We start from the raw sequence: 26,697 nt of genomic DNA, 5'->3' as shown, positions 1-26,697 counted from the left end.
TTGTGTGTGTTCCCTGCAGCCATGATCTGCTCAGGGCTGAGAGCTGCCTCTCCCAAAGTGATGGAAGTGCCTTTTGGAAGGAATGGGAGTATCCTGGGTGGGATTTTTCCTTTAGAGCCGCTTTGCTGTGTAGCACAAACATCGCTGTGAAGTTTGAAATTGTTTCATCAGAAGATTTATAACCTTCAGTTCCTCAAGGAGGGCTTGAAATGGTTGGCAGTTGTTGATCTGTACCCAGAGAGATCTTTCTCCATGCCATGGACCAGCTCACTGCTTCCCAAGCCCTGTGCCTGCTGCTGGGTTCTGCTCTTTGCAGAGTAGTTTAGAGGTGGAATCACAAGTGGAGAGCTCTGAAAGGACTCAGAAACTTGCTCCATGAGCCATGGCCCTCCTGGCAGGAACAGGCCAGCACTTCTGCTTTCTGCTGCCCAAAGACGAGGAGGGATGGGATGGGATGGGACGGGACAGGACAGGGTAGGATGAATAGAACAGCAGGTGGAGAAGCTAAGGAATGCACTTCATGCAACCTCATCAGTCCTATGAGGAAAAATCAGCATTTGGCACCAAGTGGAGCAGTGGGAGAGCTGCTGGATATTGGTCTGGCAAAGCTCGAGGAAGTAAAAAAGAGGCCCAAAGATGGGTTTTCAAAAGGCAGGGCCGTAACAGAGTCATCAGTCTGCACAAATCACTGGCTGGGTGTTTGGAGAACCTGGGATCCCTGCTGCTCTTGGGGTGGCTCCACCAAGCCAGCACTGACGCGATTCCTGAGGCAAACAGTTCATTTCTGCTGCAGCTCTTCTGCTCCTGCCTCGGGAGCAGATGTTGTAACATCTGCCCCTCTGGAACTGTGTGGTGACCTCTCAGGCAGAAAGCTGAACAAACACAGGGCTTCAGGTGAATCTGTTCTCATGTGGAGCCTCTGTTCCAGGGAAAGAGGGGAGGGATGAGGCAACCGGACACTCCAAGATTTTCTTTGTGGGTGGAACTCAGCTTCCACTCCAAGAGAGACATTGAGGGGCTGGAGCGTGTCCAGAGATGGGAACGGAGCTGGGAAGGGGCTGGAGCCCCAGGAGAGGCTGAGGGAGCTGGAAGGGGGCTCAGCCTGGAGCAAAGGAGGCTCAGGGGGGACCTTGTGGCTCTGCACAAGTCCCTGACAGGAGGGGGCAGCCGGGGGGGTCGGGCTCTGCTGCCAGGGAACAGGGCCAGGAGGAGAGGGAACGGCCTCAGGCTGGGCCAGGGGAGGCTCAGGGTGGACATCAGGAGGAATTTTTCTATGGAAAAGGTTGTCAGGGATTGGGAAGGGCTGCCCAGGGCACTGGCAGAGTCCTCCTCTGTGGAGGTGCTCATGAAATACGTGGATGTGGCACTTGGAGATGTGGATTGATGATGACCGTGGTGGTGGTGCTGTGTCAATGGTCAGACTTGATGATCTGAACGGGCTTTTCCAACCTTGATGATTCCATGATTCAAATTCCTGATCTTTTTCATGTGGGTTTTTTTTTTTTTAAGAGAATTGGGTCAGGAGAGAATTTGTTCCTTTTTCAGTCAATGAAAAGCTGTCACTGGTGCTGCAGAGGGGAGGAGGGGTTAGGCAGGGAAAATTTCCCTCCTGGCTCTGTGCGGGCGCTGTGTCCTGGTGAGAGGATTGCTCAGTGCTCACAGTGCTTTAAGGAGTTCTCTGAAATGAGTGTTTCTATATTTTGCTTTTCCACTGCAACACCCTCAACCTTCCCACAGCACTGTGCTCCCCTACGCTCCCTGAATGTGAATTATCCCAGTGGATTTGTTTTCCCAACAGGAGGCTGAGGTGGGAGGGGAGAGCCGGGGCTCAGTTTGCCTCACTGACCTTGGAGGTGACACCAAATGGAGATAACCTCAGCGTAATCCATGGATGTGTTGGGATTTTTGGAGAAGTAGAGACCATTTGAGGCAGTTACGAGTCTGGCAGAGTTCCCAGGCTCCGTGTGAGGCAACTTCACGTGGGCTTGCTGTGTCCTGGGGTGGATTAGGGCAGGGAAGTTGTTGTATAAGGTAATTTTTTAGTTACTTGATCTGAAATTACAAAATCTGATACCTCCCCCTGCTTTTATTGTTGTGCTGGGGCTTTGGAGCATTTGTGGGTTTGTTCTCAGGAGTTTCCAAACCAGAGAGTTGGGGGGAAAGGTTTCCACTTGGTTGTGAAAGAGAAATGGCAGAGCTGGCTCTTGTTTTAATGGAGACTCTGCAGGGGTGTTGATGTGGGACTGTGTGTGGTCAGTTGTCCATTGGCTCTCTGGAACTGGGGCACGTGGTAGGGCACAGTGTGGTCTTGCCTCAATTCCTGGGGGAATTTAAATTCCTGGAGGAATTCCGCTTGACTGATGTAAATTGGATGGGGATTAATTTGGTTATAATAATTGGCTTTTTTCCTGACTGCATAAATGGGGGGGCGGAAGCAAAAACGATAAATCCTCTGGCTAAAAGTGGTTAACCAAGATGAAATTGGGTAAAAATAAAGCAGGGAAGCAATTACCATAATGAGGATTTTTTTTTTTTGCCAGTGATTTCAGTCTCTGATGCAAGGACAGAGCCCTTTGGAAACAGCCAGGGTTGGCTCTTCTTCTTAGTTCCAATTCTTCTCTGTTTTCTTTTTTTTTATTATTTTTGTGGTTTGGGGTTTTGGTGGGGTTTTTTAGCAGTCCTGTCATGATGAATCCATTTTTGGGCACCATTTGGCTGCCCGATCAGTTCTCTCATAAATCAGCAATTATAAATGAATAAGCAGGGAATGGCTGTCAGAAGGGAACGTGTTGAGTACAAATTCAGGAGCTGGATGTAAAAGGCTTTGAAAATGTCACAAATCAGCGTTGCTTGGGAGTGCTGAACCAGCCCTGGGGTATCTGGGAGTTGCCTGACAGCTGAAATTCACTTTATTCCTGTGCAGCAATAACCTGCTGTTGTCCCTTGTTCCTCCCCCAGAGCTCCCTGGCAGAGACCCTGGACAGCAGTGGCAGTTTGGATGCCCAGAGGACTGACATGATTTACACCATTGAAGATGTTCCTCCCTGGTACCTCTGCATATTTCTGGGCTTACAGGTACATCCTAAGACACAGACAGTTTTTCCTTCTGTGACTTCTAAACCTTGCTGAGGATTTTCTGTCCAGTTCATTTGTTTGTGTGTGTGAGTTTTATCCTTCTCCACTCTGAGGTGTTTGAAGAAGGTGTTAAGAGGTTTCTTCTGAAGCTGATCACACTCTGAGATCATTGTTTGATGATGATCTGAGCTTTCAGCTCAGGCATTTGTAAGATTCACTCAAATATTTAGTTCTGTAAGCTGCCGTTAGTAAATGCGTGAGCAAAGGCTCAGTGGTGACCTTCACAAGTGACATTGGGCACCTCTGGAGTTAAGGATGGGGAGAGACAATGGTTTAGACCTGAAATATTGAATATTGAAAGGTGCTGCTGTAGTTATTTCAGTTCTGGGAGCATCACCCTGGACCTGCCTTGCCACTTCTGTGCTCCTTGGAGTACAAGCTTGTGCTTCCTGCCGGGAGTGGAGCTGTGGTGGGCAGCTGGGCCCTGCTGCCAGCTCAGCCACTGCTTGTGGGAAGCAGAGCAGCTCCTGTTCCATCTCCTTCCCTTCTCCAGTGGAAGTAATATCTGTCCCACAGGAATGCTGAGAATTTGGTAATATCTGCAAAGGACGTTGAGATCTCCAAACAAATACATTCCAAAGCATCCTTTTAATTCCTGCCTTTTCCTCAAGGACAGGCACTTCCGTAGGAATTCTGTTTTTCCTTGTGTGTGGAATATGGTGAAAATTCGTTTGTTCTGCTTTTAATGTGCTTGGCTTGAGGAAGGATTAACGAGTGCCCAGTTGCTGGTCCTTGGGAGCTCGTTTGCATGTGCTCCAGGTTCTTTTGTGAGCCAGTGGACCTGAGCCAACGTGAGTGAAGTTATTTCTCTGCTGCTCTGGGCTGGAGGCTGCTCCCAGCACAGTTACCTGGGTACCTCCTCAGGAGAGCAGCTGCAGAGCTGTTCCAGTGCCCTGTGTATCCCACAGAAACTGGGATCACGGGCGAGCGGGAGCTCGAGGCAAATACTGAAAGGAAAGCTCAGGACAGGGCAGTGAGAGCTTTGGGGGGGGATTCAGAAGCAGAAGGAAAAGCCAGTGATGAATGAATTTGCTGCTCAGCCCTGGCTGCAGCACTAACCCAGCCCTGTGCCCCCAGCACTACCTGACGTGTTTCAGCGGGACCATCGCCGTGCCCTTCCTGCTGGCCGATGCCATGTGCGTGGGCTTTGACCAGTGGGCCACCAGCCAGCTCATCGGGACCATCTTCTTCTGCGTGGGCATCACCACCCTGCTGCAGACCACCTTCGGCTGCAGGTGAGATCTGGGACTGGGGCCGGGTGTTGGCCCGGGGATAGGGCCGGGCATCCTTGGGGATTTCCCAGGATCCAGGAGTGGGGGGTGTTTCCAGAGGAGAAGCACGGAACACTAACGGCAGCTCAGGTACAGGGCAGTTAGGGAAAGCTTTTGGAAAGCTGCTCCCAAAAAAAGGTGCATCAGAAATAAGACAAGGCATCCCAAGGGTAAGAAAATACAGCAAGGACAGGGGAGAAGGAGGAGGGAAACCCAGGAAACGTAGGAGCTCACTCCTCTGCTTTGTATGAAGAGTTCACTCTGATGGCAAAACAACAGTGTGAAAACTGTTGAAAGACAAAATTTTCTTTCCCAATGAATTTTCTTTCAGTACTCCCCAGAGTTAGTAATCTTCCAGCCTGGTTGGCTCTTTGTGCTGTAACCATAAATCCTCATCTACCTTGTCTGGAAGTTTGTCATATTTGGGTTTTTTTTTTTTCCATAACTAGCCTTGGCTCTTTATTACTTACTAGAGAGGGATTTGGGGCTCATTCAGAAAGGAGGGGACCAAAATGATGGTGCCATAATTTTGAAATTCTCTATTCTTTGTGTATAATCCCACTCCTGCCCACCATCCTGTTGGGATTTTTCCCTTTCCGGTGGCTTCCACTTGCACTGTACTTACATGTTGATATCCCTGAAGGCCACATTGTGTTTGGGTCTTAAAATAACTTGTGTTTAGGAGAAAATTTCCACGCTTGGATGTTTTATAACTATTTCCCATGTGATGGTGGGTTTATGTAAGGCTGGGAATGGGATACAGCAGCACAGGCCTCTCAATGAGATTTGCAAGTATTCATTGGCAAGTCTGTCAACTGCAAAGTATTTCAGCAAATAAAGGTTTCAAAAGGTCAGATTCCATGGTTTAAGGGTCCTTAAAGATGGATTTAGCTCAATTACGAGGCGGAGTTGTGGTCAGTTTGGTACCCAGACCAGTTTTAGGAATTCCAGCTATTCATTAGGTTATGTAGCCAGCCCAGAGCTTTGGCAGGGGTTCAGGGTAATTAGTGAGACTGCGACTATCAAATTCAGCTTTAATCTACCCCGGGATGGCAGCGCTGTTGCTGTGCCCATCACTGCACTGGCTCAGCTCTCACATCTGTGGGACATGTGAACATAATGAGACATTTCCAGATGACTTTGACTGCATAAAAACTCTTGTCTTCACGAGGGCTGGTGCCAAAACGGAGCAACTTGATGATTTAGACATGAAATTTAAATGATATCCCACTCATGAGCTTTAGTACTTTAAGCTTTTGGTGCTTTAGCTGGCTAGCAATGAGTGCCTGGCTTAAAATCCGTAAGTCACATTCCAAACTGCAGCTGTCTCTTGAGAAAGAGGCAGATCTTGGTTGACTGATTTTGAGCAATTAGTTTAAAAATTTTTTAAAAACTAAATTGACTTTTTTTTTTTGCCCTGCTCAGGGAACAAAGCCCCCCTCACTATTTTGAGCCTTTCAGGAGCTCCCTCACCTGTGTTGTGTAAAGGCTGGGCAGGACGTGCTGAGATGTGATTTTCCATCAGTGTGCTGGTGTTCAGTGTGATACAGAACAACCCAAGCTCGTAGCCGTGACCTCAGCACTGGAGAATGTGTTTGCAGTGTGTGTTTACAAAACCTCTGAGGGGGATGCGGGGCTGTGTAGGTGGGATGGAGCAGTAACAGCTTGTTCCAGGTATTGCAGATCTGCCATGGGCACCAGCCTGCTCCGTTTGCTTAATGAACCTGGCAAAATGAGGTGAATCATTCCCTGAGCCACCAGCCGTGACTTCCCGGAGATACAGCTGGGATTTGTGCTGGAAGGAGCTCCCAGTGGGAATTATGTCCAGTCAGCCATGCTTGGATGGCTCATGGAGTTTATGAAGTTTGAGTTTCTAATGCAGTTTTCAGCATTTGATGGGTTTAAAATCGCCCATGGCCCAAACTGCTCCAGCTTCTGCCTGTGAACCTCACAACTGCTGTTACTGACATGCCTCTGGTTTGATCTCTGCTGTGCTCAGGGTGTGCACCCTTTTTCCCCCCACACTTCTCCTCCTTTGAGCATTTTCTGATGTTTACCTGAATCTCAGCAGTTCTTTCTCCTGCCCTGGTGTTTGCCCTGCCATCGAGGTGCTGTGAAACAGCCCGTGAGCAATTCCCTGGGTCACACCTTGGGATCTCCTGTTAAAGGGAATCTCATGGCAATCCACGAGTGTCACTATTTATAGAATAGTTCAAAGTGCACCCTGTCTGTCGTCAGGTACCATCAGGATATTCGTTACACAGGGTACAGAGAGTTCAATAAATTCGTAGTTGGTGCAGGTAGATGCTCTTTAGATCTTAAATCTTTTGGGAAGTATAAACATCAATGCTAAGAATGCCATCTTGAAATTCTTGTAGTGTTTGTATTTATTGGTGGTAACCACTTGGAACATCTAATCTGCTCTGATCAACCCAGCAGTTACTGACACATGCACTTAAAAATGAGTGTACAGGTGAGTGCACTCGGAGTCATGCACAGGGAACGGATGGAGCCTGCAGGCTGCACCTTCAGAGAGCTTTTCCCCTGTGCTGGGATGGCAAAAGCTGCACATTCAGCAGTCTGGTTCTCCCACCACAGTGTCCTTCTGTACCCCTGTGCTGCTGAGTCACAGCCTGGCATCAGTGCCTGGCTCCTGGAATTACCTGGTTAATAACTCAGGCAGGTGCTGTCGGCTCTTTGGCTTGTGAAGTCTTAGTGTTTCTCTGAGTGGGTTCTTTGGTGAGAAATCCTCCTCTTTCACAGTTTTATAACTCAGTAAAGGGTGGTTTGAGTGCCCACCCAGCTGCAGTGAGCCCACAGAATGTCACCATCTCTCCTTTCCCTTTCCACCAGGTTACCCCTGTTCCAAGCCAGTGCTTTTGCGTTCTTAGCACCTGCCAGAGCAATTCTCTCTCTGGAGAAGTGGAAGTGTAATAACACAGGTAATTGTTGTTTATCCTTGTTCAGGTTTAAGTGACAAACAGCCCAGGTCACGTGGAGTGCAACTGCCAGAGCTTGTGATATGGAAACTGGGAGTAATGAGCAGGGAATATGGAAAGCCTCTCTTTTTACAGTGCTAAAATACGGTGCCACAGAAGGAAGACTCCTAAAAATGTCCTTGTGGAGTTCTGTTTCTGGGGATTTTTTTTTAATATAAAAAATGTTGACAAAAGAAATCAAATAAACATAGAACAAAGTACTTCTGTTCCATTTACATTCCGTAAATGTTCCTTCCCAATATTTGGAAATAGCGAGCCCAGCTGAATCCTTTTGAAGTTGTGAGTAGGAGGGAGTTTGGGCAATGTACGGCATCACCTCCAGACCAGGATTTTCCCCTATTTAAGTCATAACCTGACAGGTTTTGACAAGATTAGGGTGTTCTTTTTCACTCTTTCTCTGCTGATGTCGTCATCCTGGAAGGTTTGAACTCCAGAGGGAAAATGTGCTGGTTGGGATTGGGAGCATTTGCTTTAAATTGGGTTGGAAAGTGGAAATGACTCTGGCAGTTTTCTCTTCAGTGGGGGGTGGTTATTGAGTACCAAGGCTGTGGGCAGTGGGAAGCAGCAGCACAGGGACTCAGGCTGCTCAATCCTGACTGAAGGTCTTCCCAGGACTCCTTTGGATTCTCTAATAATTTAATTCCTGTTATTTGTATGTTTATACATCTCTGTTGGCTCACATTCAAGATGTGATTAATACACATCTTGTTGAAAGAAAATGCTGTCTGATCACCTTGGGTGGCAGAGCAATTTCCTCCACTACTCCAGATTTTCAAAAAGAGCTTTGCTGCATCTTCCTCCTGAGCCCTTTCACCTTCCAGAGATGCCAGCTGGGGTTGTTACCACGGGTCAGCTCATTCTGTGAGTGACCTAAATTGGGGAACAGCGAGCACTGCAGTATGTGATTCCTGTGTGCAGCTGAGTGCTTCTCCATTCATCCATTTGTGGGAGTGGGAAGAGAATCCCTGGCTGACCTTTGTGTCTGGAAGTCAGGGCGTTTTTCCACTGTGGTGCAGAGGGTGAAGTGAGGGGTTGGCTCCTGGGGGGTGTGAGCCTGCTGAGGCTTCGTTTGTAGCAGAACTTGGAAACTGGGGCTCGTTCGTCAGGCGCAGCGCAAGGAGGGATGTGTTTTGTGTGGAACGGGGCCAGAGTGGCTGGGGAATAAATGCCTCTGTTTTTTCTCCTCTTTGCAAGATATAACAGTTACAAACGGGACAGCAGAGCTGCTTCACACGGAGCACATCTGGTACCCCCGGATACGAGAGGTAATGTGGGAGTTGCCTTTAGCTGTCACTCTCTCCAATTCCAGTTAAGTTTCTCACTTAATCATCTGTGTGTTCTTGTCTTTAAGTTGGTAATTTCTTCTTTCACTGCGATCTCCATTTGAATATATCCCTTTACTCATTTCATGGAAGTCTTCATCTTTTCCACCTGTTCATTGCTGGACAGCAAATACAAGGAGTTAGTTACCACATTCCAAAAGACGTGCAGTGAAATGCTCAAGTGAGATGAAAACTCTTCTTGTAAACTTTGATTTGTGCTCACTGGCAGCAGTTCAGCTGCTGCCAGACCTCTTGCCTGCTGTCCCTGTGCAGCGGGGCTGGCCCCAGGAAGGTGAATCCGCAGTTAGGAAATCTGGTTCGTCCTCAAGTGTCTTTAAGTTGGAGACTCTTGTGATAAGACATTGATTGTCCCAAGAGACTTGTGAGATACCTGGAACTCCTTCTCCACTCGCAGCACTGCAGTGTGAAGTCGTGGTGCCCTGCAGGGCAGGCTGAGGGCTGTGCCACGCTAGGGTGGCAGGTAGTGTAGTCCAAATGAAGGCGTGTGTCATGGAATTTATCTCCCATCCCGTTGCTTTGGGCTGCCAACTTTTTCTTAATTAAAAACAACCCCTCTCTCTTCCCCATGTTCAAACCATAGCTACATCCTGCCAAGAGCCCTGCAGCCAAGAGGGCTGACAGTCTCCTGAGACCACAACGCTGCTCTAATCCAGCTTCTAAGGAGCACTTGTGACCAATGCAGCACACACTCTGCCCCTAGGAGCTAGGAGCATCACCTCGTGGCGCACCAACCCTTGCCGTTCGATCTGAGAGCTTAAAGGTTAGCCTGGACCCCAGGTCTCCTGTCTGACAGTGTGATGTGCTTTCCACACAGCTTCCAGACTGGCCCACTGGTCTGTTGTGTAATAGTTTTGTGGAGAAAACCATAAGTGTTATGCTTAAAGCAATAAGTCACTTAAACATAATGAGCTGTTTTATGACGAAAAATTTGCTGAGTTCTTCTGTGTCACTGAATTCTTTTAACTGCAGTTTGTAATCCAGAGCAGAAAAACAAACGGTTTGGCTTTGCCTGTCAGATGGGACTGAGCTGCCTCTCTGCCCTGTTGTGTGTTCAGATCCAAGGTGCCATTATCATGTCCTCGCTGATCGAGGTGGTCATCGGCCTGCTGGGGCTGCCCGGGGCTCTGCTGCGCTACATCGGCCCCCTGACCATCACCCCCACCGTGGCCCTCATCGGCCTCTCCGGATTCCAGGCTGCTGGGGAGCGAGCTGGGAAGCACTGGGGCATCGCCATGCTGTGAGTACTGCTGGAGTTCCTGCTGGGGAGTCACAATTTTGGGGTGCCAGGGAAAAGCCAGAGGCAGCTCGGCTGCCTCAGTGCTCCCAACATGGAGAAACAGCACGAGCAGGAATGTGGATAAGTCTGGATAAGATCAGCTGGCAGTGTGGCAATAAAGACAGCAGCAGCTCAGGAGAGTTCCCTGAAAAAGCTCTTCCCTGGGAAGAAATCCTCCCCTGTGAGGGTGGGCAGGCCCTGGCACAGGGTGCCCAGAGAAGCTGTGGCTGCCCCTGCATCCCTGGGAGGGCCCAAGGCCAGGTTGAATGGGGCTTGGAGCAGCCTGGGACAGTGGAAGGTGTCCCTGCCCATGGCTCATCCATGGCACTGGATGGGGTTTAAGGTTCCCAAGCATTCCGTGGTAATGTGAACTCCAGGAGGGAGCAAAGGACAGAGGCCAGAAATGAGGTGTGTGGAGAGCAGAATTTCATAAAGCAGGAGCTGATCTGGGAGCCATTGGCTGGGTGGGATTCAGTGCTGTGGAAAAGATGATTTAACAAAACACCAGAGGAATGAAACACAGCGAATGATTTGTATTTCTAGGCTGTGATTGCCTGGTTCCTCTTCCACAGCAGCAGGTAAATACCACTGGTGGTACTGGTCCCTGTCATTGGTACTGGTTTGCTTACCTGTGCCCAGAAATGTGTGTGCTGACAGAGGGCACAAGCATTGCCATAAACACCATCAGTGGCTGAGCCATAAGCAGAGAGATTCCTGCTGGGTGGACAGAAAGGCTTTTAGAGGGGATTTCAGGGCCTGGTGTGTGTGTGCTGTGAGCTGTAGGGGCCAGGGAAATGACAGAATGAGCTGAGTGGTGTGAAAAGGAGTAAGTGAGGGAAATGAAGAGAAGACAAAAGCTCCCCGTGAGATGCTGTGGGTGAGCAGCCAAATAAGGCTGGAAACCCCATTTTAGGGAGAAGGCAAGAGGCTGAAGCAGCTGCTGTGTTCCACGTGCAGCACCCGACCGTGCTGGCTCTGCAGGAGGAATGCCTTGATGAGATCAGGTTGTGATCTCACTAATCTGTTTGCACAGGACTTTGAACATGTAAAGTATTCTGTAAGTGCAGATTATGATTAAAAGGGCTCTTTAGTTCTCTTTTATCTTGGATGTTGGCATCATGAATATTTTTATGATTCTATTCTATTAAGCAGCTGATCCAAAGGAACGTTTTATTTGCCTGTGAAACAAATTCTGTGCAAGTTGGGACTAACGTTGAATGAATCAAAGAGATCTTTGAATTGGACATGGAATTGTGTAATTAAAGTTAATGTTTTGCAGATGGAAAAAAAAAAAATAAATCAATTCAGGAGCGGGATTTAAATACTACCCAGTCAATAAAGTATTTCTGGCTTCTGCCATGCAAAAATGTTGCACTGGATTGTTGAAAACAACTCCACAGCCACGGGGAGCCACTCAGAAGTGACTCCAGCTCTGTGAGATGTGGCTCCTGGAACTGTCTTGGCTGTTGTGATGAGATGAAGGCCCTGGATTTCTCGCTGGCCCTGCAGAATCACCGGTGGCAGAGCTGGGGGCCTCGGGGAGCTGCAGATGCTTGTCCGTGTTGGACAGGATTCCCAGTTTCCCAAACAGCTTTCTGATGTGACTCGTTCCATGGGTGCTTTAATCCATAAGACACTTGGCTTTGTGATTTGTGAAAAGGGGAGTTATTCCTGAGTTGGGCTTTGCCCGTTTATCCCCTGAACAAATTTTCCTGGAGCATTCAAAGATGTGGTGCTGTTTCACAGCCCCTCTGCCCTGTAGCCAATAAAATGTTCATTGCAATCATAGAATATTATATTTTTTTACAACTCTGTACTAAATAAATCAAAATCCAAAGCGCCCTGTCCTCAGGACTGGTGTGTGAGGGAGCGGAGCCCATCTTTCCATCATGGATTTTGGGAGAGGTGCTGGGTTTCCTGCAAGGAAAAGGAGCCTTTTGCTTTTCTCTTGGAGTGCTGAGGGCTGTCAGTGCCCCTCCTTGTTCCAAGCTCTGTTCCTGGAGGCTGACGGAGAAGAAAACTGGTTTGTGTCTGACACTGATCTGGGGCAGAAGAGGGAGAGAGGCTGAAAATCCTCTTTTTATTTTTTGGGTCTGCTGATAAAAACATAATCTTAAATTTCAGCAAAGCTGTGCTTCTTCAGACAGCTCCAGTCTTTGGGAGGCCCTTTCAGAGCAGAGCTGGGTTGGCTTGATCAGAATTGAGCAACGTGCCCTGGCTTCTTACTTTTCAGTGCAGTGGGGGTTTATTTTAGCTGTAAAAATGAGTTTTTAATGTATAGAGGAGCTTGGCAGCTTCAGTGAGGGGGGAAATCATAATTAAAACATTTAATACTGGTGAGCTGCACTTGCAGCAAATCTTGGGGGTTTGGCTCCATTCTGCTTCATTTGCAGCTATTTAGTGAAAGATTCATCTAAAAAATGGATCTTGAAGAAAGGAAAAATTTCCCTGACAACAATTTTTTAAGTGCCTTGGAGTTTTACACAAATTCTGAGATGTAAAATTTACTGTATACAGGCCTCCAGTTTTCCTGTTTCCTCCCACTTGCTGGCAGCAAGTTTTGTGCTTTACAGAGCAATGCTGGATCACAGGTAGAGTTTGGGAGGAAAGAAGAGGCAGCACAGGGCAGCTCCTTCCTAACTGAAAATCTCCCTTCAGTCTGGTCCTGGTCCTGATTCATTTATCTGCTTGCAGCTGCTTCGTTTTGCAGCACTTTGTAATTCAAATTCTGGTTTGGCATTAGAGGAATAATAATTTTAATAATTTTGCTGCCTTGTCTTCTGCTAAATTGAAAATCCCGCATTTATGTTCTGCATCTGAAGGGTCTGAAGAGTTTTGTGCTGAGAAGTATTTATAATACATTGGTGCTAATGACATACCTCTCTTGTCCCACCCTTCTCCCCCCTTTTTTTCTCAGGACTATTTTCCTAGTATTGTTGTTTTCTCAGTATGCCAGAAATGTCAAATTTCCCTTGCCCATTTACAAATCCAAGAAAGGATGGACAGCATACAGGCTGCAGCTTTTCAAGATGTTCCCTGTAAGTTGTTGAACTTGTTCTTCATTTGGCAAAAAAAAAAAAGAAAATTACTTCTGTTTCAGGAGGTTTTTTTCCTTGGTTTTGATTTTTCTTAATAATAAAACAGCTCACAAAGGTGAGCTAAAAGCTTAAATGGATTTATTGGAAACTTAACGGCTCGTTGGCCACAGGAAATACTCTGATTTTGTGGCCACTCTGGTGTCTGCCTCTGCTGAGGAGCTGTTGGAGTGATGGAGAGCCAGGAGGGGAGGGCAGGGCAGAGAAGAAGGGAGGTTTGTGCTCAGGGAAAGTCTAAACCAAGCCCTCCAAGCAGGGCTGCTGAGATCCTTAGCGTCTCCTCTTACCAAAGCAATCCCCCTGGTGAAAGGCTGCTCTTTATTCCTCTGGTAAAACTGAGACTAATTCCCTGGTTTGTTCAGGTGCCCGTTTGGAGACTTGCCCATTTGTTAAGGAGAGGAGAGACTTGCTCTGATTCCAAGGCTTTTGAAGAGCACCTTCCTTGGGGCGGCGGGGAGGGAGCACCGCTGGGTCTGTCGCAGGACGCGCTGCTCCTTCAGACCCGCGCGTGTGCAGCGGATCCCGAACGGGAGCTGAGAGTTACTTTATCAGCTTTCCTGCTCCTCTCTCCCAGATCATTCTGGCTATCCTGGTGTCGTGGCTGCTGTGCTTCATCTTCACGGTGACGGACGTGTTTCCCCCGGACAGCTCCAAGTACGGCTTCTACGCGCGCACGGACGCGCGCCGGGGCGTGCTGCTGGTGGCCCCCTGGTTCAAGGTCCCTTACCCCTGTAAGTGTGGCTGCTCCCCAGCAATGCTTTGTGGCATTCCTGTTGTTCAGAAGCTCTGTGGTACATCCCATAACACTTGGGGATGATCCATGCCTGGAAGTGTCCCAGGCCAGGCTGGACGGGGTTGGAGCAGCCTGGGACAGTGGAAGGGGTCCCTGCCCGTGGAAGGGGTCCCTGCTCATGGAAGGCGTCCCTGCCCATGGCAGGGGTGAGACTCTGGAAGGTCCCTTCCAACCCAAACCACTCCACAATTCTAACGCACACCTATCAGTACTTTCTGGCTGGGGCTGATGCTTTTTCCTTGTTTCCCTCTTCAGTTGATACCTTACGGTCTCACCTGAGGAAGGCTGAGTTTCTCAAACTGCAATTTGTAGAGAGCTCTTGCAGGGCTTATCTGGGCATGTCTTCTGATAACAAGTGACTGTGCCTGTAAGGTGGAATTGCAGCGACTGCCTGATTTATCTGTCCTTGGCAATGCTGTTAGTGTTATACAATGTCAAGGACGGGTTATTACAGCTCTGCTGAAGTCATTGACTCTCGTCGTGTAAAGAATCACTGTTGTGGGGAGTTTCTCCCAGCTTACTGCACTTCCCTGCCCCAAACACACCCATTCCTGAACGAACACAACTGTTAATGACACAAAAATGCCCTGACTTGCCAAGGCAGTGCTGGCACGAGGCCGATGGGCAAGTCAGAGGATGCCAGGTCCTGCTTATCAGAGGGCAATGAAATTATTTACAGGTGAGCACCAAGCACTTTACACAATGTTTTGGATGCTTTGGATGTATTTTTATGTTGTCTGCCTCTGTAAAGCTGCTAAAGGCTGTGTTTATGGCATGAGGTTGCACAGCTGGTTCACCCTTCAGAAATTAACAGGGTAATAAGAGAATAATATTATTTTAGAATAGAATTATAGAAATTACCAGCTGTACCACTACACTTGTGATGAGGCAGCTTCGTTGTGGTTTTCCACATGCTTTGGTTCTTAAAAGAAACCACTTCTAAAGCAGAAGATGAAGAATAGAAGCTTTTGGGAAAGAAGAGGAGGAAAACTCCACCCTGATTAGCCTTTCGTATTTGTGAGGTTCATTCACTCTTGTGTGACTGAAGATCCCTTTGTTGCAAGAGGCTCATCTATTTCAAAGAGATAAAAGCATCGAGGCAATTGCTGTGGAAAACCTGCCAGGCTTTTCTGCAGGCTTAAATTAATCTTATTTTCTCTACTACAAAAGTTTGGAACTGGGAGGTGTTTGTGCAGTGAGCAGAGCTGCTTGTTGCCCATCCTCTTTGGTAGACTAAACTTGTGACCAAAGACGGAGCTTTTGGAGCAGTAATAATTACGTGGCATTTGCCTCACTGACCAGAATTGTTTTCTCACAAGCTGTAGCTCAAATTCCTGATTTCTGAACAGGAGAAGTTTTTTTACTGGTGTTTTATGGTTCTCTGGGATTTTTCCAAGTGTGATCAAAGCAGTTGGTTTGGCAGTTTCTCCTTTGCTGCTTTCATCTCCTTGAACTTGCCAGACCGTGTTAGAGTGAAGGGAGTTTGTTGTTTCCATTAAGGAGAAATAAACAGTGCCCAGGACAGTGCTGGGCAGTGGGGAGCCCCCCCTCAATCCCAGAGTCACTTCTGGGACCTCACAAGAGAGACGTTGAGGGGCTGGAGCGTGTCCAGGGCAGGGAATGGAGCTGGGAAGGGGCTGGAGCCCCAGGAGCGGCTGAGGGAGCTGGGAAAGGGGCTCAGCCTGGAGCAAAGGGGGATCAGGGTGGGTATGGGGGAATATTTCTTCCCCAGAAGGGCTGCCCAGGGCAGTGCTGGAGTCACCATCCCTGGGGGGATTCAGCAGCCCTGTGGATGTGGCACTTGGGGACAAGGTCAGTGGTGGCCTTGGCAGTGCGGGGGGATCAGTTGGATTCAATGATCATAAAGGTCCTTCCCAACCCAGACCATTCCACGGTTCAGACTGATGTTTGTTTTGATGCCCAGACTGTTCCTTGGGGCAGGAGAGATTTCAGTTTTCTTCTCTTCACAGTTCAGTGGGGGCTGCCAACCATTTCTGCCGCGGGGGTGATCGGGATGCTGAGCGCCGTCGTCGCCAGCATCATCGAGTCCATCGGAGATTACTACGCCTGTGCCAGGCTGTCCTGTGCTCCTCCTCCACCCATCCATGCAATAAACAGGTTTGTCCAAAGAAGAAATGCTTTCTGTGTCTCAGGCTGCTTGGGTTTTTACTTTTCTCCCCTTGGGATAAGACAGGAATGTGCTCTGAGATGAAATGTTACAGTTTGGTCAAACACAAGGGCCAAGGATCTGAAATTCAGGATGAAACTGTCATCTCGAATTATTTTGTTGTAAATGGAATCCCAGTCCTACTCCTGCTGGAGTCTGGGGAAGTTAATAGCACAAATTCCATAGGGATAGAACTCTAAACTGGTTCTGGGATTGGGGTTGTCAAATTCACCTGGAATGCAGTTTAGAAACAAAGGGCAGCTCTGAATTTTTTCATTTATTTGAATTCTTTATATTATATGATTTTCTCAGTTTAAGAAAGTGGGTATCTAAGATTCAGGAAACAGAGCTCCAATGTGTTTTCCAGGTGTGTTGGAGCTTGAAACATGAACTATAAGAATTCCATAATGGAACAGATGCCCCAACAGGCCCCCCTGTGGCATTCAGCCTTAAAACACCCTCCGAGTGAATCTGTGCTTGTACAAATTTGTTTTCTGCTTGGGATTTACAGGGGGATTTTCATCGAGGGTCTCTCCTGTGTTCTGGACGGAGTGTTTGGGACAGGGAATGGATCCACCTCCTCCAGCCCCAACATTGGTGTCCTGGGCATCACAAAGGTAAAGGGCTTTGCCCTCAGGGACTCGAGTGTTTCCTCTCCTCGGGTGTGTTCCTTATGGTCATGATCCTGTTCCAGGAGACCATTCAGCTCCATTCCTTATGCAGACAAACTTCCCAGATCGTTCTGAATGTACCTGGCTGTCTGAACCAGCTCTTGTCCAAGGGAAATGCATTATTCTTCATCAGGAGCTCAAAACTCCTTTTATTTAAAGGCAGTTAGAATCCCCATAATGCAGATGCTGCTGCATAAACTATCTCTTGGAAAACTCAGGCAGCATTCCAGAGCTCTGGGGTGGTTTGAGTTGAGGCATGAACACTGTAAACTGTATAGAAATTGGTGCTTTTTGGATGTCTTGGCTCTCAAAAGCATCAGAAGGAAGTGACTTTTTAATGCCTCACTTACACAGTAAAATGCAACTTGAGGTGCTTGGGCTTTATCTACATCTGTACCGGGGCACTGCACTGACACAGGGGCTGCAGTCAAGGTCATTTCACAGTTAAATGTACCCTAAATGTTTGTTTTTAAGGCTTAGGGGTTTACGTATTTCTTGTGACGTTGCTCAACGAAATACACGAGCTCTTGCGGAATTCCTTTGCTCACAAAGACTGGATCTGTGCCTGGAGCCAGGAGGCCTTGGGCTGCAGAGCTCTGCTTGATAGTGTTAATTAAACCTTGGTAAGAAATATCAGCAGCATTGGTAAAGTAGTTTATGTTGTAAACAGGTCCATCTTGTTGGGTTAATGTGGAAACCATCAATACTTCAGTGCAAGGATAGAAAATGTCTGTCCTCCACTTGCAGTAACTCATCCCCCTGGCCTCATCCCATATAAATGATACATTTGTCTTCACCCGTTCCTTCTGCTGCACAAAGGCTGATTCTCTTGGGTTTGGGGTGCAACACAACACTAAGAGCACCACCTGCTGTCTGTCCCAGTTGCCATTCAGCTGCTGATGGAAATTCCCTAGGAGGAGTTTTGGTCAGAAAAATCCTTAAAGAAAGGTTTATTCTGTTCTGCCTCCTTTCTGTTGTTACTTGATGGGGGCTGAGATGAATTAACAGCCCTTTTATTATGAGCAGCCCACAGAAATGAGTGTGCATTTCATCCTGGAGCAGTGGAACTTGGATGCTGAAGTGGCAGCTGTGGCAGGGAGTGGAGCTGCCCAGTTGGGCTGTTCAGGGCACGTGCTGCCACGGGGAATGTGCCTTGCCCAGAGTGGCACAGCTGGATGGCTCTGCAACACTGCTTGCTCTTGTTCCCCTGCCTGCACATCCATTCCCAAAAACCCAACAGTTTTTCAACTTCAAATAGAATTTTGGCATTGAGATACTCTGCTGTTCATTTGGGAGGGGAAATCTTCAGTGCTGCACCATCCTGCTGATCCCAGGGCATTTCCCTCCCGTGAAGTTGGGATATAATTACACTTAGAATTTAAATTCAGCTGGATGGAGGTGCTGCAGAGTCTTTGAGCTGGTGTGAGTTTTATTTGATGAGAGGAGCATCAATTACCTCTGATTAGCTGGGGCTAAAGCAGCTCGTGCCAGAGTGGTGATGCTGAAATGGAGGTACCAGGTACCATTCCATGCACTCCAAAACAATCACTTCAAGTGTTGTGTGCTGGGAATAAATACAGAGCCTGAGCTAAATGCTGCCCAGGATGTTTCCAGCAGCTTTCCAGAGGAGCTTAATTTGTTGGCCTTGTAGTGATGGAGCATTTGCATAACTGAATGTCACTATCATGCAGGTTTTCAAAGAATCTGCCTGTTTCTGGCAGGGAGGTAAGGACAAGGTATCAGCGGAGGACAAGGTATCAGCGGCCCTAAGGAAATGAATATCTTTATAAAGAGTAGAGAAAGGTGCCAGCTAAATTCTGTTGTAGTTCCAGTTAATGGTGCAGCTTCTGTTTGCAGGGGAAGGATCTCACCTGGCAGCTCAGCAGTGAGGAATGTGGGGGAAGGAAGGACTTTTCCCCTCCCCAGGCCTGATGGATCTGTTGTTTCTCATTTTGCTCCTTTAGCTCAGTCACACATGATCAACAAATGAATATTTCCTTTTTGAACCCCGGTGCTCTGTACCAGGGGACCTGCAAAGGGCTTTTCTAGAAACCATCCTAATGTAAAAGTGGCGGTTTTTTGTCCCTGGGCCACCTCTTATGGCAGTAAAACTGTTAAAATACCAACTGTTCAGGTTTATCCACTACCACTGCAGCACAGAGACCCCCTGATTGCTTGAATTTTGAATGCTTAAAATAAAACTGGGAAGGAAGTGCAGGCCCTTGGTTTCAGTATTAGCACAGCCCTGATTTGCATGAGGCTGTGCATTCAGCCCTGGTCTCTGAGGATGTCACAAAACCAGCTGCTAATCTCAGTTTAGAAATCTGCACCTCCTTCACATGAACTGGTGACTGTTCCGTCTATCCCTGCATCCAGGGGCAGCAACACATGGAATTTATTTTCCCACTTGCCATCTCTCCTCGGTGTGGTTTGTCTTGTTTTGCTTTCTCTCTTGCAGCTGGGTTGCACCACACTTCATGGTGATTGTGGCTGCAGCAGTTCCAGATGGTTTTAGGGCTGGCTTGGTGCTCTCAGCCCCAAGGCAGGGAAGCTGTGCTTGGGTGCAGAGCAGCTGTGCCTCAGCTGAGCCTTTCAGCACCAAAATAAAACACGTGCGGAGCTGGAAACGAGCTCAGATTCAAACTGAACAGTAAAAGCAAACGCCAGCTGTGAGGCTGGGCTGAGTGCAGACCTTACCCAGTGCCCTGTGCTGTTTCCCTGCAGGTTGGGAGCCGCAGGGTGATCCAGTACGGGGCAGCCTTCATGCTGCTGCTGGGCATGGTGGGCAAGTTCAGCGCTCTCTTCGCGTCGCTGCCCGACCCCGTGCTCGGGGCTCTCTTCTGCACCCTCTTCGGTAAGGGCATTGCTGCTCCTCTTTGCTGTTCTGAGGATTTTGCTGTCTTTTTTTATTGAAGGAAAGGACTTTATCTTCAAGCTGATCTTCGGGTTTGTTTTGTATTCAGGGATGATCACGGCCGTGGGTCTGTCAAACCTCCAGTTCATTGATCTGAATTCTTCTCGTAATCTCTTTGTACTTGGATTTTCCATTTTCTTCGGGCTCGTCCTCCCAAGCTATCTCAAACAGAACCCCCTGGTCACAGGTACGTGTTCCTGCTCCTTCTCATCAGCGTTTTTGCCTTGTGCTCACACGCAGAGTCCATCCAGGTACAAAGTGCCTGAGAAAACCCAGATTAGGGAGCCAGTAAAGGCTGTAGGTCTAGACAAGCTCTGTGTGTGCTCAGAGCAGAATTCATTGGGAGGTTGAGACCTGCAGGGAATGTTCCAGTTGGATGCAGCTGAAGCTTTTCTGCTTTCTCTGGGTGCATTGCAGAGCAATGGAAGGAGGCAATTACCAGCTGGGCTGAAAGAAAAACTGAAAGGGTGAATGTGAGTTGGAAATTATGTTAAAAGATTGAGGGGAAGCACCAAGGCAGGGTTTGGAAGGTGGGGATTTTTTTGGGGGTTGAAACTTTCTGTCACGCAGACGTGTTCTGAGCGTGAACTTTAGTTTTAGTGAATTCCTTTAACTGTTAATCAAGTCATAGCTTTGAGGAGTTCACTGGGAAGGATTTCTGTTTTAATATTACCCTCAGCAGTGGTTGTGACAGTGTATGTCACCAAAGATGGACTCCAAGGAAATACTTCACTGCTTTGGGTTTGTTTGGGGTTTTTTAAACAAAATATTACCTGACTTTTCTTTCCACTGTGCCTTCAGACCAGGATTTAAGGGCATATCTGTCCTGCTGTAAGTGGTTAGAAAAGCAGATCCTTCAAGCTTTATGTGGTTGATGCAGTGTTCTTCCATAAGAATTCTTGCCCCTCCAAAAAGTAAAGATTTATGAAAAGAATTATTTCAGTCCCCACAATTTTACAATCTGAATGTTTCTCTTTTCCATTTTATGGTTTTCTGCTTAGTTCAGATCAGTTGTGTCTGCAGTAGGAGCTAAAACGGTGTTTTGTGGCATTTCTGTGAGCAGCTGAGAGTTCTTGAAGTTGCATTTTGGGGAGCAATGTCCCATGGTGGTGCACTGGGGGAAGGTTCTTGTGCACCAATCCCCACGTGGTTCAAGCAAATCCCTCACTGACCTCAGGAACAAGTGTTCCTGGTTGGCCTGGGTGTGAATCAGCAGGATGTGGATGATGATAAACCCCCAGATGAGCTCTTTTTTCCCTGTTGCTGCAGGAATAGCAGGCATTGATCAGGTGCTGAACGTCCTGCTCACCACAGCCATGTTCGTCGGGGGCTGCGTCGCCTTCATCCTGGATAACACCATCCCAGGTGAGCCCTGAGCCTGCCCTTTCCCTGGGTAACAGCAGCATTCCCCGGAGGCATGCAAGAGGAGCAGGAGATGCCTGCTTTTGGGGCTGCCTGTTCCACACCAGGAGCAGAGTCCTTAACCTGCCCTCCCTTTCCCTGAGAACACCTGGAATCCTTCCCAGGTTAAGCTTCCATCCTGTTAAACACCTTAAAAGAGCTGACAAAAGCCAAACCAGTCTCCAGAGGAAAGAGTAAAACTGGTTTTAAGATCCAAATGGAGAAATTTGCCTTGACTTCCAGTTCCAAAATAAAACAGATAATGTGTTTTTCCCTTTTCCTGCCTTTTTGAGGAGTCTGGAAGATCTTTCCAGAGCTTTGCTGAACATGGTGGCTGAGCCTTGAGGTTTTCTTTCTTCTTTTAGGCCTGTGTGTTCATGCAAAGATATCCATGAATATATATATTCTTCTCCTTTTATTTTGACTTGTAGGGAGCCCTGAAGAAAGGGGAATACGGAAATGGAAGAAGGGGGTTGGTAAAGGAAGCAAATCCCTGGAGGGCATGGAAACGTATGATCTGCCTTTTGGCATGAACTTCATTAAAAAATACAGGTGTTTCAGCTTCCTGCCCATCAGCCCCACCTTCATGGGATACACGTGGAAAGGCTTCAGGAAAAGCAGTAACTGCAGGAGTTCAGACGAAGATTCGGAAGCTACAGTATAGCCTTAGCTGAAATTATATTATCTAGTTGTAGTAAAAGATGTATTTGCAGTTTCTTGCTGATTAAGAAGCATTAAAATATATGTTTTGTATATCTGCATTTAAATTCTGGAACCAGAGCTGAGACGGATTTAAAAAAAAAAAAAAAAAAAAGATAAAAAAAGCTTTTCCAGCTGTGGGTGGTGGGAGCCAGGTCTGGTGTCTCTGGGGCAAATCCCACTGATTTTGGGAAGTTGGAGAGAGCTGTGCACCTAAGTCTGTTTGTTTTAAATGGATTTAGGTCCTGCAGGTGTGTAGGTGCTGCTGCAAACCTTTCGTTTTCATGGTGATTTTATTGAAGCTCTCGGCGGTGGTTACGCCAGGAAAGCTGAACCTCGGAGAAGGAGGGGGGAAAAAGAGAGAGAAAAGGAAAAATACTTCCTTCTGATTGCATCAAATCCCACAGATGCTGTTCTTTACTCAGTGATTTGCACGTTCCACATTCTCAGTGCCCTGGAAATGGGGTTCAGCTGGTGCTGGCACATCGTGAGAGTGTTTAAATCTGAATTATCAGTGGCTTCAGTGACATCCAGTGTTAAGACAGGAAGTTTCTGGAATAACTTTGCCCTTGAAAAAAGCCATGACTGATTTGGCTCAGTGCTGCAGAAGCCACTTATTTCACAGCATTTCTCATTTTTAAACGTTTGCTTTTCCCACCTGGGATTCTCCCACCCCACCGCAGTGCCCAGGATTTCCTTACGGGGACACACGAGGCTGGAGCGTTCAGGGATGGGAAACCTGAACTTCCAGACAGGGCCTGGTGGCACCGTTTCAGTTCAGTGCCTGTGTCCAGCACGGTGTTTCCTGGCCAGGAATGCTAATTAGCTGAGCAGCTCCAAGCAATTAACAGTTGTTACATGCAGGGAGAGCCACACGGGCACTCCTGCCTTGGGTCTGAGCGGGGTTTTATTGCTGGTGCTGCACAAGCCTCTTTCTTCTCCTCTTGTGGGGCTTCTCCAGAGGCTCATTCCTGCTGGGAAGGGGCTTTGGGACAGCAGAGACACGACACCTGCCAGCCTCACCCACCGGATGGTTTCACGGGTATTGGGTCCAATCAGGGCATCACTCAGAGATCTTTTTCTTTTTTTTTTTTTTTTTCCTGGAATAGTCTCAGCTCTGATGTTATGTGGGTGTTCACGCTCATCATGCATTCATAATTAACAGTTTTATTCCTGTTTAATGTTCTTACTATTGCAAGTTAGTTTTAGACTTCAGTGTGGCCCCAAAAGCATTTTCAGCTGTGGAGATCATCAGGGAAATGTTGTGTAATGTAATTTCAAGGCCAGTAATGCTCTACGGTGCTTGCGTTTTGTATTCCTGGAAAACCATAACAGTAGATCCTGTAACCCCCTAATATATTTATCAAAGTTTGACTACTGGACAGGAGCGCAGGAGCTCTGTTTTCTGAGTCTGCTCCCAGGGGAATTTGTTCTGGGTTATTGAAGCATGGACGGGTTGGGGTGGGGAGGGCAAGGACGGAGCTTGACGGATCAGTACTGAGTAGTGTAGAGTCGGAATGGTTCCGTGGATTCCGTTCTCAGCATGCCATGGCTGTTTCCAGAAATTGTTTTATCCCGCTTTTCCCATGTCCAAGCATGCGTTTGTTCCTGCTTCCTTTGGGGAACTTTCAGTAGTTTGCAGTCTTGGTGTCAGTTGGACTCGAGAGCTGGTCGGAAGAGTTGTTGTGTAGTAGACGAGGTTCGTTTGCCTGTGAAACAAAAGTCATTTTTGCTGATTTTTCAGTGCTTCCTCTCCAGGGAGTGAGGTGTTGGATTCCCACGCCCACCCGCACACGGTTTGGGTGCGGGGACCTCTGAGCAGTGGCACGAAGCTTCCAGATTTCCCAGCTTTCTGTGCAACCAAAGATGTGTGGCAGACGTGGGGGAGTTAAAAATACCGACCTGAAAGGAAAACAGAAGCCACCTCTGGTGGCTGTACAGCCCAGGGGGTTGTGGTGATGCCAAATGCCAAAGTTGGTTATCCTGTGAAAGTGGAGAAAGGGAGGAAAGAGGTTTTCATTTCCAGCTTTTTATTTCCAGAGCGTTCCCGGCTTCCCCAGCTCCTCCCGCAGGCAGAGTTTGGTAACTCCAGAGAGAGACGAGGGGATGGGAGCAGAGTTTCTGTCTCACCTGGCTGAGGGAGAGCCGGGCGAGTTCTGCTTTGCCTCAGCAGAGATTCCCCAGACGCTCCAAGTTCCAGGGCAGCAAATCCCGGGACAGTTCCCTGCCCCCAGCCCCGCTCAGCCGGCCCCAGGCCTTGGGAGCGCTGAGTTGGGTCAGTTTGGATCCAGCTCCTCAGTGTGACAGCTCTCCACCTCTTCCCAAGGGGGAATGGTGGGAGGTGAGCCCCAGGCTTGGGAAGGACTCCTGGATGTGCAGGAGGGGCTGGGCTGAGGACAGAGCTGGGCACAGCAGCCTTGGGAAGAGAAGCTCCCCTGTCCCTTCTGGGGCTCCTGGAGCCCTCCCAGCGGTGCTTTTCTTTGTGAGGGAAACCCCCGGGTTCACCCTGGGTTTGTGCAGCTGCAGGGGGGATTTTGGACCTTAAATCGTTCTCCCACCCTCACTTTTCCTGGTCGCTTTCCCAAGTGGTTGCTGTGAAATTCCAGGGAGCCCATGCTGAGCTGCTGGCAGGGGTGGTGGAGGATGAACCTGCAGGTTTGGGCAGCGTTAAAGTCTCGTTGTGTCTGCTGGGGACGTCCAGGTGTGACCTGACTGCCAGTGCAATGCTGGATTTTCCTCTCTGTCCTTACCTGCCTTTCAAACTCCAACCACCCAGGGAAGGCGGCACCTGAGAGGTGAGTGAAGAGGCGATGAGAAGTTTCAACCAAATTCGAGAGGGAAGGGCAAATATTCATGGTAGAAATATCATTTTGTCATATCAGAGATGGTATCAGTGTATACAAACAAAGTAACTTGGGTTTTTTGTAATTGATATTCTCTTGTATTTTTTTTAGGTTAAATTAAGGGTTCTTGCTGACATGTTGAAACACGTTTTCTAAAGCAAATACTTGCAAATTATGCCTATAGAAATTTAGGTTTCGTAGCTGACAGCTATGACTGATTCACATTGTCATATTGGAGGGACTTCACCATGTACCTCGCTCAGAAAGCTCAACCTTTTCAACCCCAGATTTGCTTTATTGCCTTTTAATACTGACTTGAAATATGACAACTTGGTTTGTACATGAATATTGCAGTATTTTATTTCCATATATTAAAAAAAAAATAACATTTCCGCTCAGGATAACGACGGCGGTTTTCCTGGGAGGGAGTGGTATGAGTGTCATGACAATGTCATGTGATGGTAGAATTTCTTCATTGACGAATCTATAGTAGTTGTGTATACTTTATTTACCCATGTTTGTGTTCCTACCCAAAACTGGAGGGTTTTTGTTGTTTCCTCCCTGCTGAGCCCTCGGGGCTCCCGGGGCAGAATTGGCGCGTGCAGAGAAAACCCCTCAGCGACGCCCCGAGGAGCATCAGCGAGTGTGACCCGTCATTGACACCACAGAAAGTGTGGAAATCCCGTCCTTTTGGGTACAAACAGCACTCCAGGCACTCGTGGTGGCAGATCCCCGGTGTCTGCTGGTTTGGCTGAGCCCTTGGATGCCTCCACCCCACCTCAGCAGCCTGTGCTTGCCATAATCGATGCATTGATGTGTAAAACGCGTGTGTGAGACCAGCACGACCTTTCATGTTGCTTCTTTGTGGCCTTCTTCCACCAAAAGCGGCTTTTCTTTCCCCTTTTCCTTTCATTTTTCCAAGCAGGGGGAGTGGGGGGGTCACTCATTTTTTGCAGCAAAGTCCCACTTGGTGCACGTTTCTCTGGTTTTTGAGGCTGCCGGCCCCGGGGAGCCCACGGGGTCGGAGCTGTGCCGGGGCCCTGGGGTGCGAGGCCACGAGTTCCCGGGGTGGGCTTGGGCTGTGGGAGGGTTGGGATCGGTGTTGGGAGCCATCCCGAGCGTTCCTGGCTGGAATTCCCGTTGGGCTGTGGCTCTGCAGTGACACCCAGGGTGGCAGGGAGGGCTCGGGTGGCCTCTGACTCTCCCTGCACCTTCCCCGGGCGCTCCTCGTGCTGCCGGCCCAAATTCTGTATTTGTCTGTTTCTAACAACCCTTGGTGTAACAAACTATTGACTGTTCTTAGGCGGTGGGGATACATTTTGTTTTTCCATGACTTTTCGTGACTGACTTTGGCTGTAAAACTTTTTTTGTTCAACAGCAAAAGTTTATTTTGGGGTTTTTTTTTTTTTTTTTTTTTTTTGTTTGTTTGATTTTTTAGTTGTTGTTGTTCCGAGATGTGTAATTCTTTTACGGAGGTTTTTTTTTATTATTATTCCTTTTTTTTTTTTTTTCTAACATTGCTTCATTAAACAATTAAATATTTAAAAATGTAATATTTGGACCAGATGTTGTGAATAATAGTAGATAAAGCTATTTTATTCTGTATTTTTAAAGCTGTTCAGTATAAATAAACGCGGGCATAGATGCAATGTGGCAGTGTGGTGTCACAGTTCCTTTCATGGGGAATCATGGAATTCGAGAATCCTGGGATAGTTTGGGCTGGAAGGGACCTTAAAGCCCACCCAGTGCCACCCCTGCCCATGGCAGGGACACCTCCCACTGTCCCAGGCTGCTCCAACCCCCGATGTCCAGCCTGGCCTTGGGCACTTCCAGGGATCCAGGGGCAGCCCCAGCTGCTCTGGGAATTCCATCCCAGCCCCTCCCCACCCTCACTGGGAAGAGCTCCTTCCTAACTGATTCATTTCCTCTTAGTGGATAATTGATTTTGGAATCCAGGTGAGGGGAAGCCCCAGAGTCTTTGTAGGAGGTGCTGCCCCAGACCACGACCCCCAAACCCTTTCCTGACCTCGCAGCTCTCATCCCACAGCTCCTACCCCACAGACACACGGAATTCCTTGATTTGTAGGGAA

The 26,697-nt window shown here is 48.0% G+C and overlaps 1 protein-coding gene across 2 annotated transcripts in view; it reads left to right on the top strand.

Moving 5' to 3' along the window:
- Positions 1 to 26,260, top strand: part of SLC23A2 (solute carrier family 23 member 2) — a 52,242-nt gene extending 25,982 nt beyond the window's left edge. The window contains exons 4-16 of one of the 2 annotated variants that reach the window (XM_010390717.3): positions 2,959 to 3,075; positions 4,213 to 4,370; positions 7,260 to 7,348; positions 8,600 to 8,670; positions 9,804 to 9,985; positions 12,942 to 13,062; positions 13,694 to 13,850; positions 15,883 to 16,030; positions 16,591 to 16,696; positions 19,475 to 19,604; positions 19,714 to 19,851; positions 20,934 to 21,029; positions 21,497 to 26,260. In XM_010390717.3, coding sequence (XP_010389019.1) covers positions 2,959 to 3,075; positions 4,213 to 4,370; positions 7,260 to 7,348; positions 8,600 to 8,670; positions 9,804 to 9,985; positions 12,942 to 13,062; positions 13,694 to 13,850; positions 15,883 to 16,030; positions 16,591 to 16,696; positions 19,475 to 19,604; positions 19,714 to 19,851; positions 20,934 to 21,029; positions 21,497 to 21,729 — 1,746 coding nt within the window. In that variant the 3' untranslated portion in view covers positions 21,730 to 26,260. The remainder of the gene's footprint in view (positions 1 to 2,958; positions 3,076 to 4,212; positions 4,371 to 7,259; positions 7,349 to 8,599; positions 8,671 to 9,803; positions 9,986 to 12,941; positions 13,063 to 13,693; positions 13,851 to 15,882; positions 16,031 to 16,590; positions 16,697 to 19,474; positions 19,605 to 19,713; positions 19,852 to 20,933; positions 21,030 to 21,496) is intronic. The other variant, XM_039564462.1, reaches the window with a different exon arrangement.
- Positions 26,261 to 26,697: the final 437 nt, after the last annotated feature.

This window comes from Corvus cornix, chromosome 22, assembly GCF_000738735.6.
Source record: "Corvus cornix cornix isolate S_Up_H32 chromosome 22, ASM73873v5, whole genome shotgun sequence".
Classification (NCBI taxonomy): Eukaryota; Metazoa; Chordata; class Aves; order Passeriformes; family Corvidae; genus Corvus; species Corvus cornix.
This window is presented reverse-complemented; position numbering and strand designations above follow the sequence as displayed.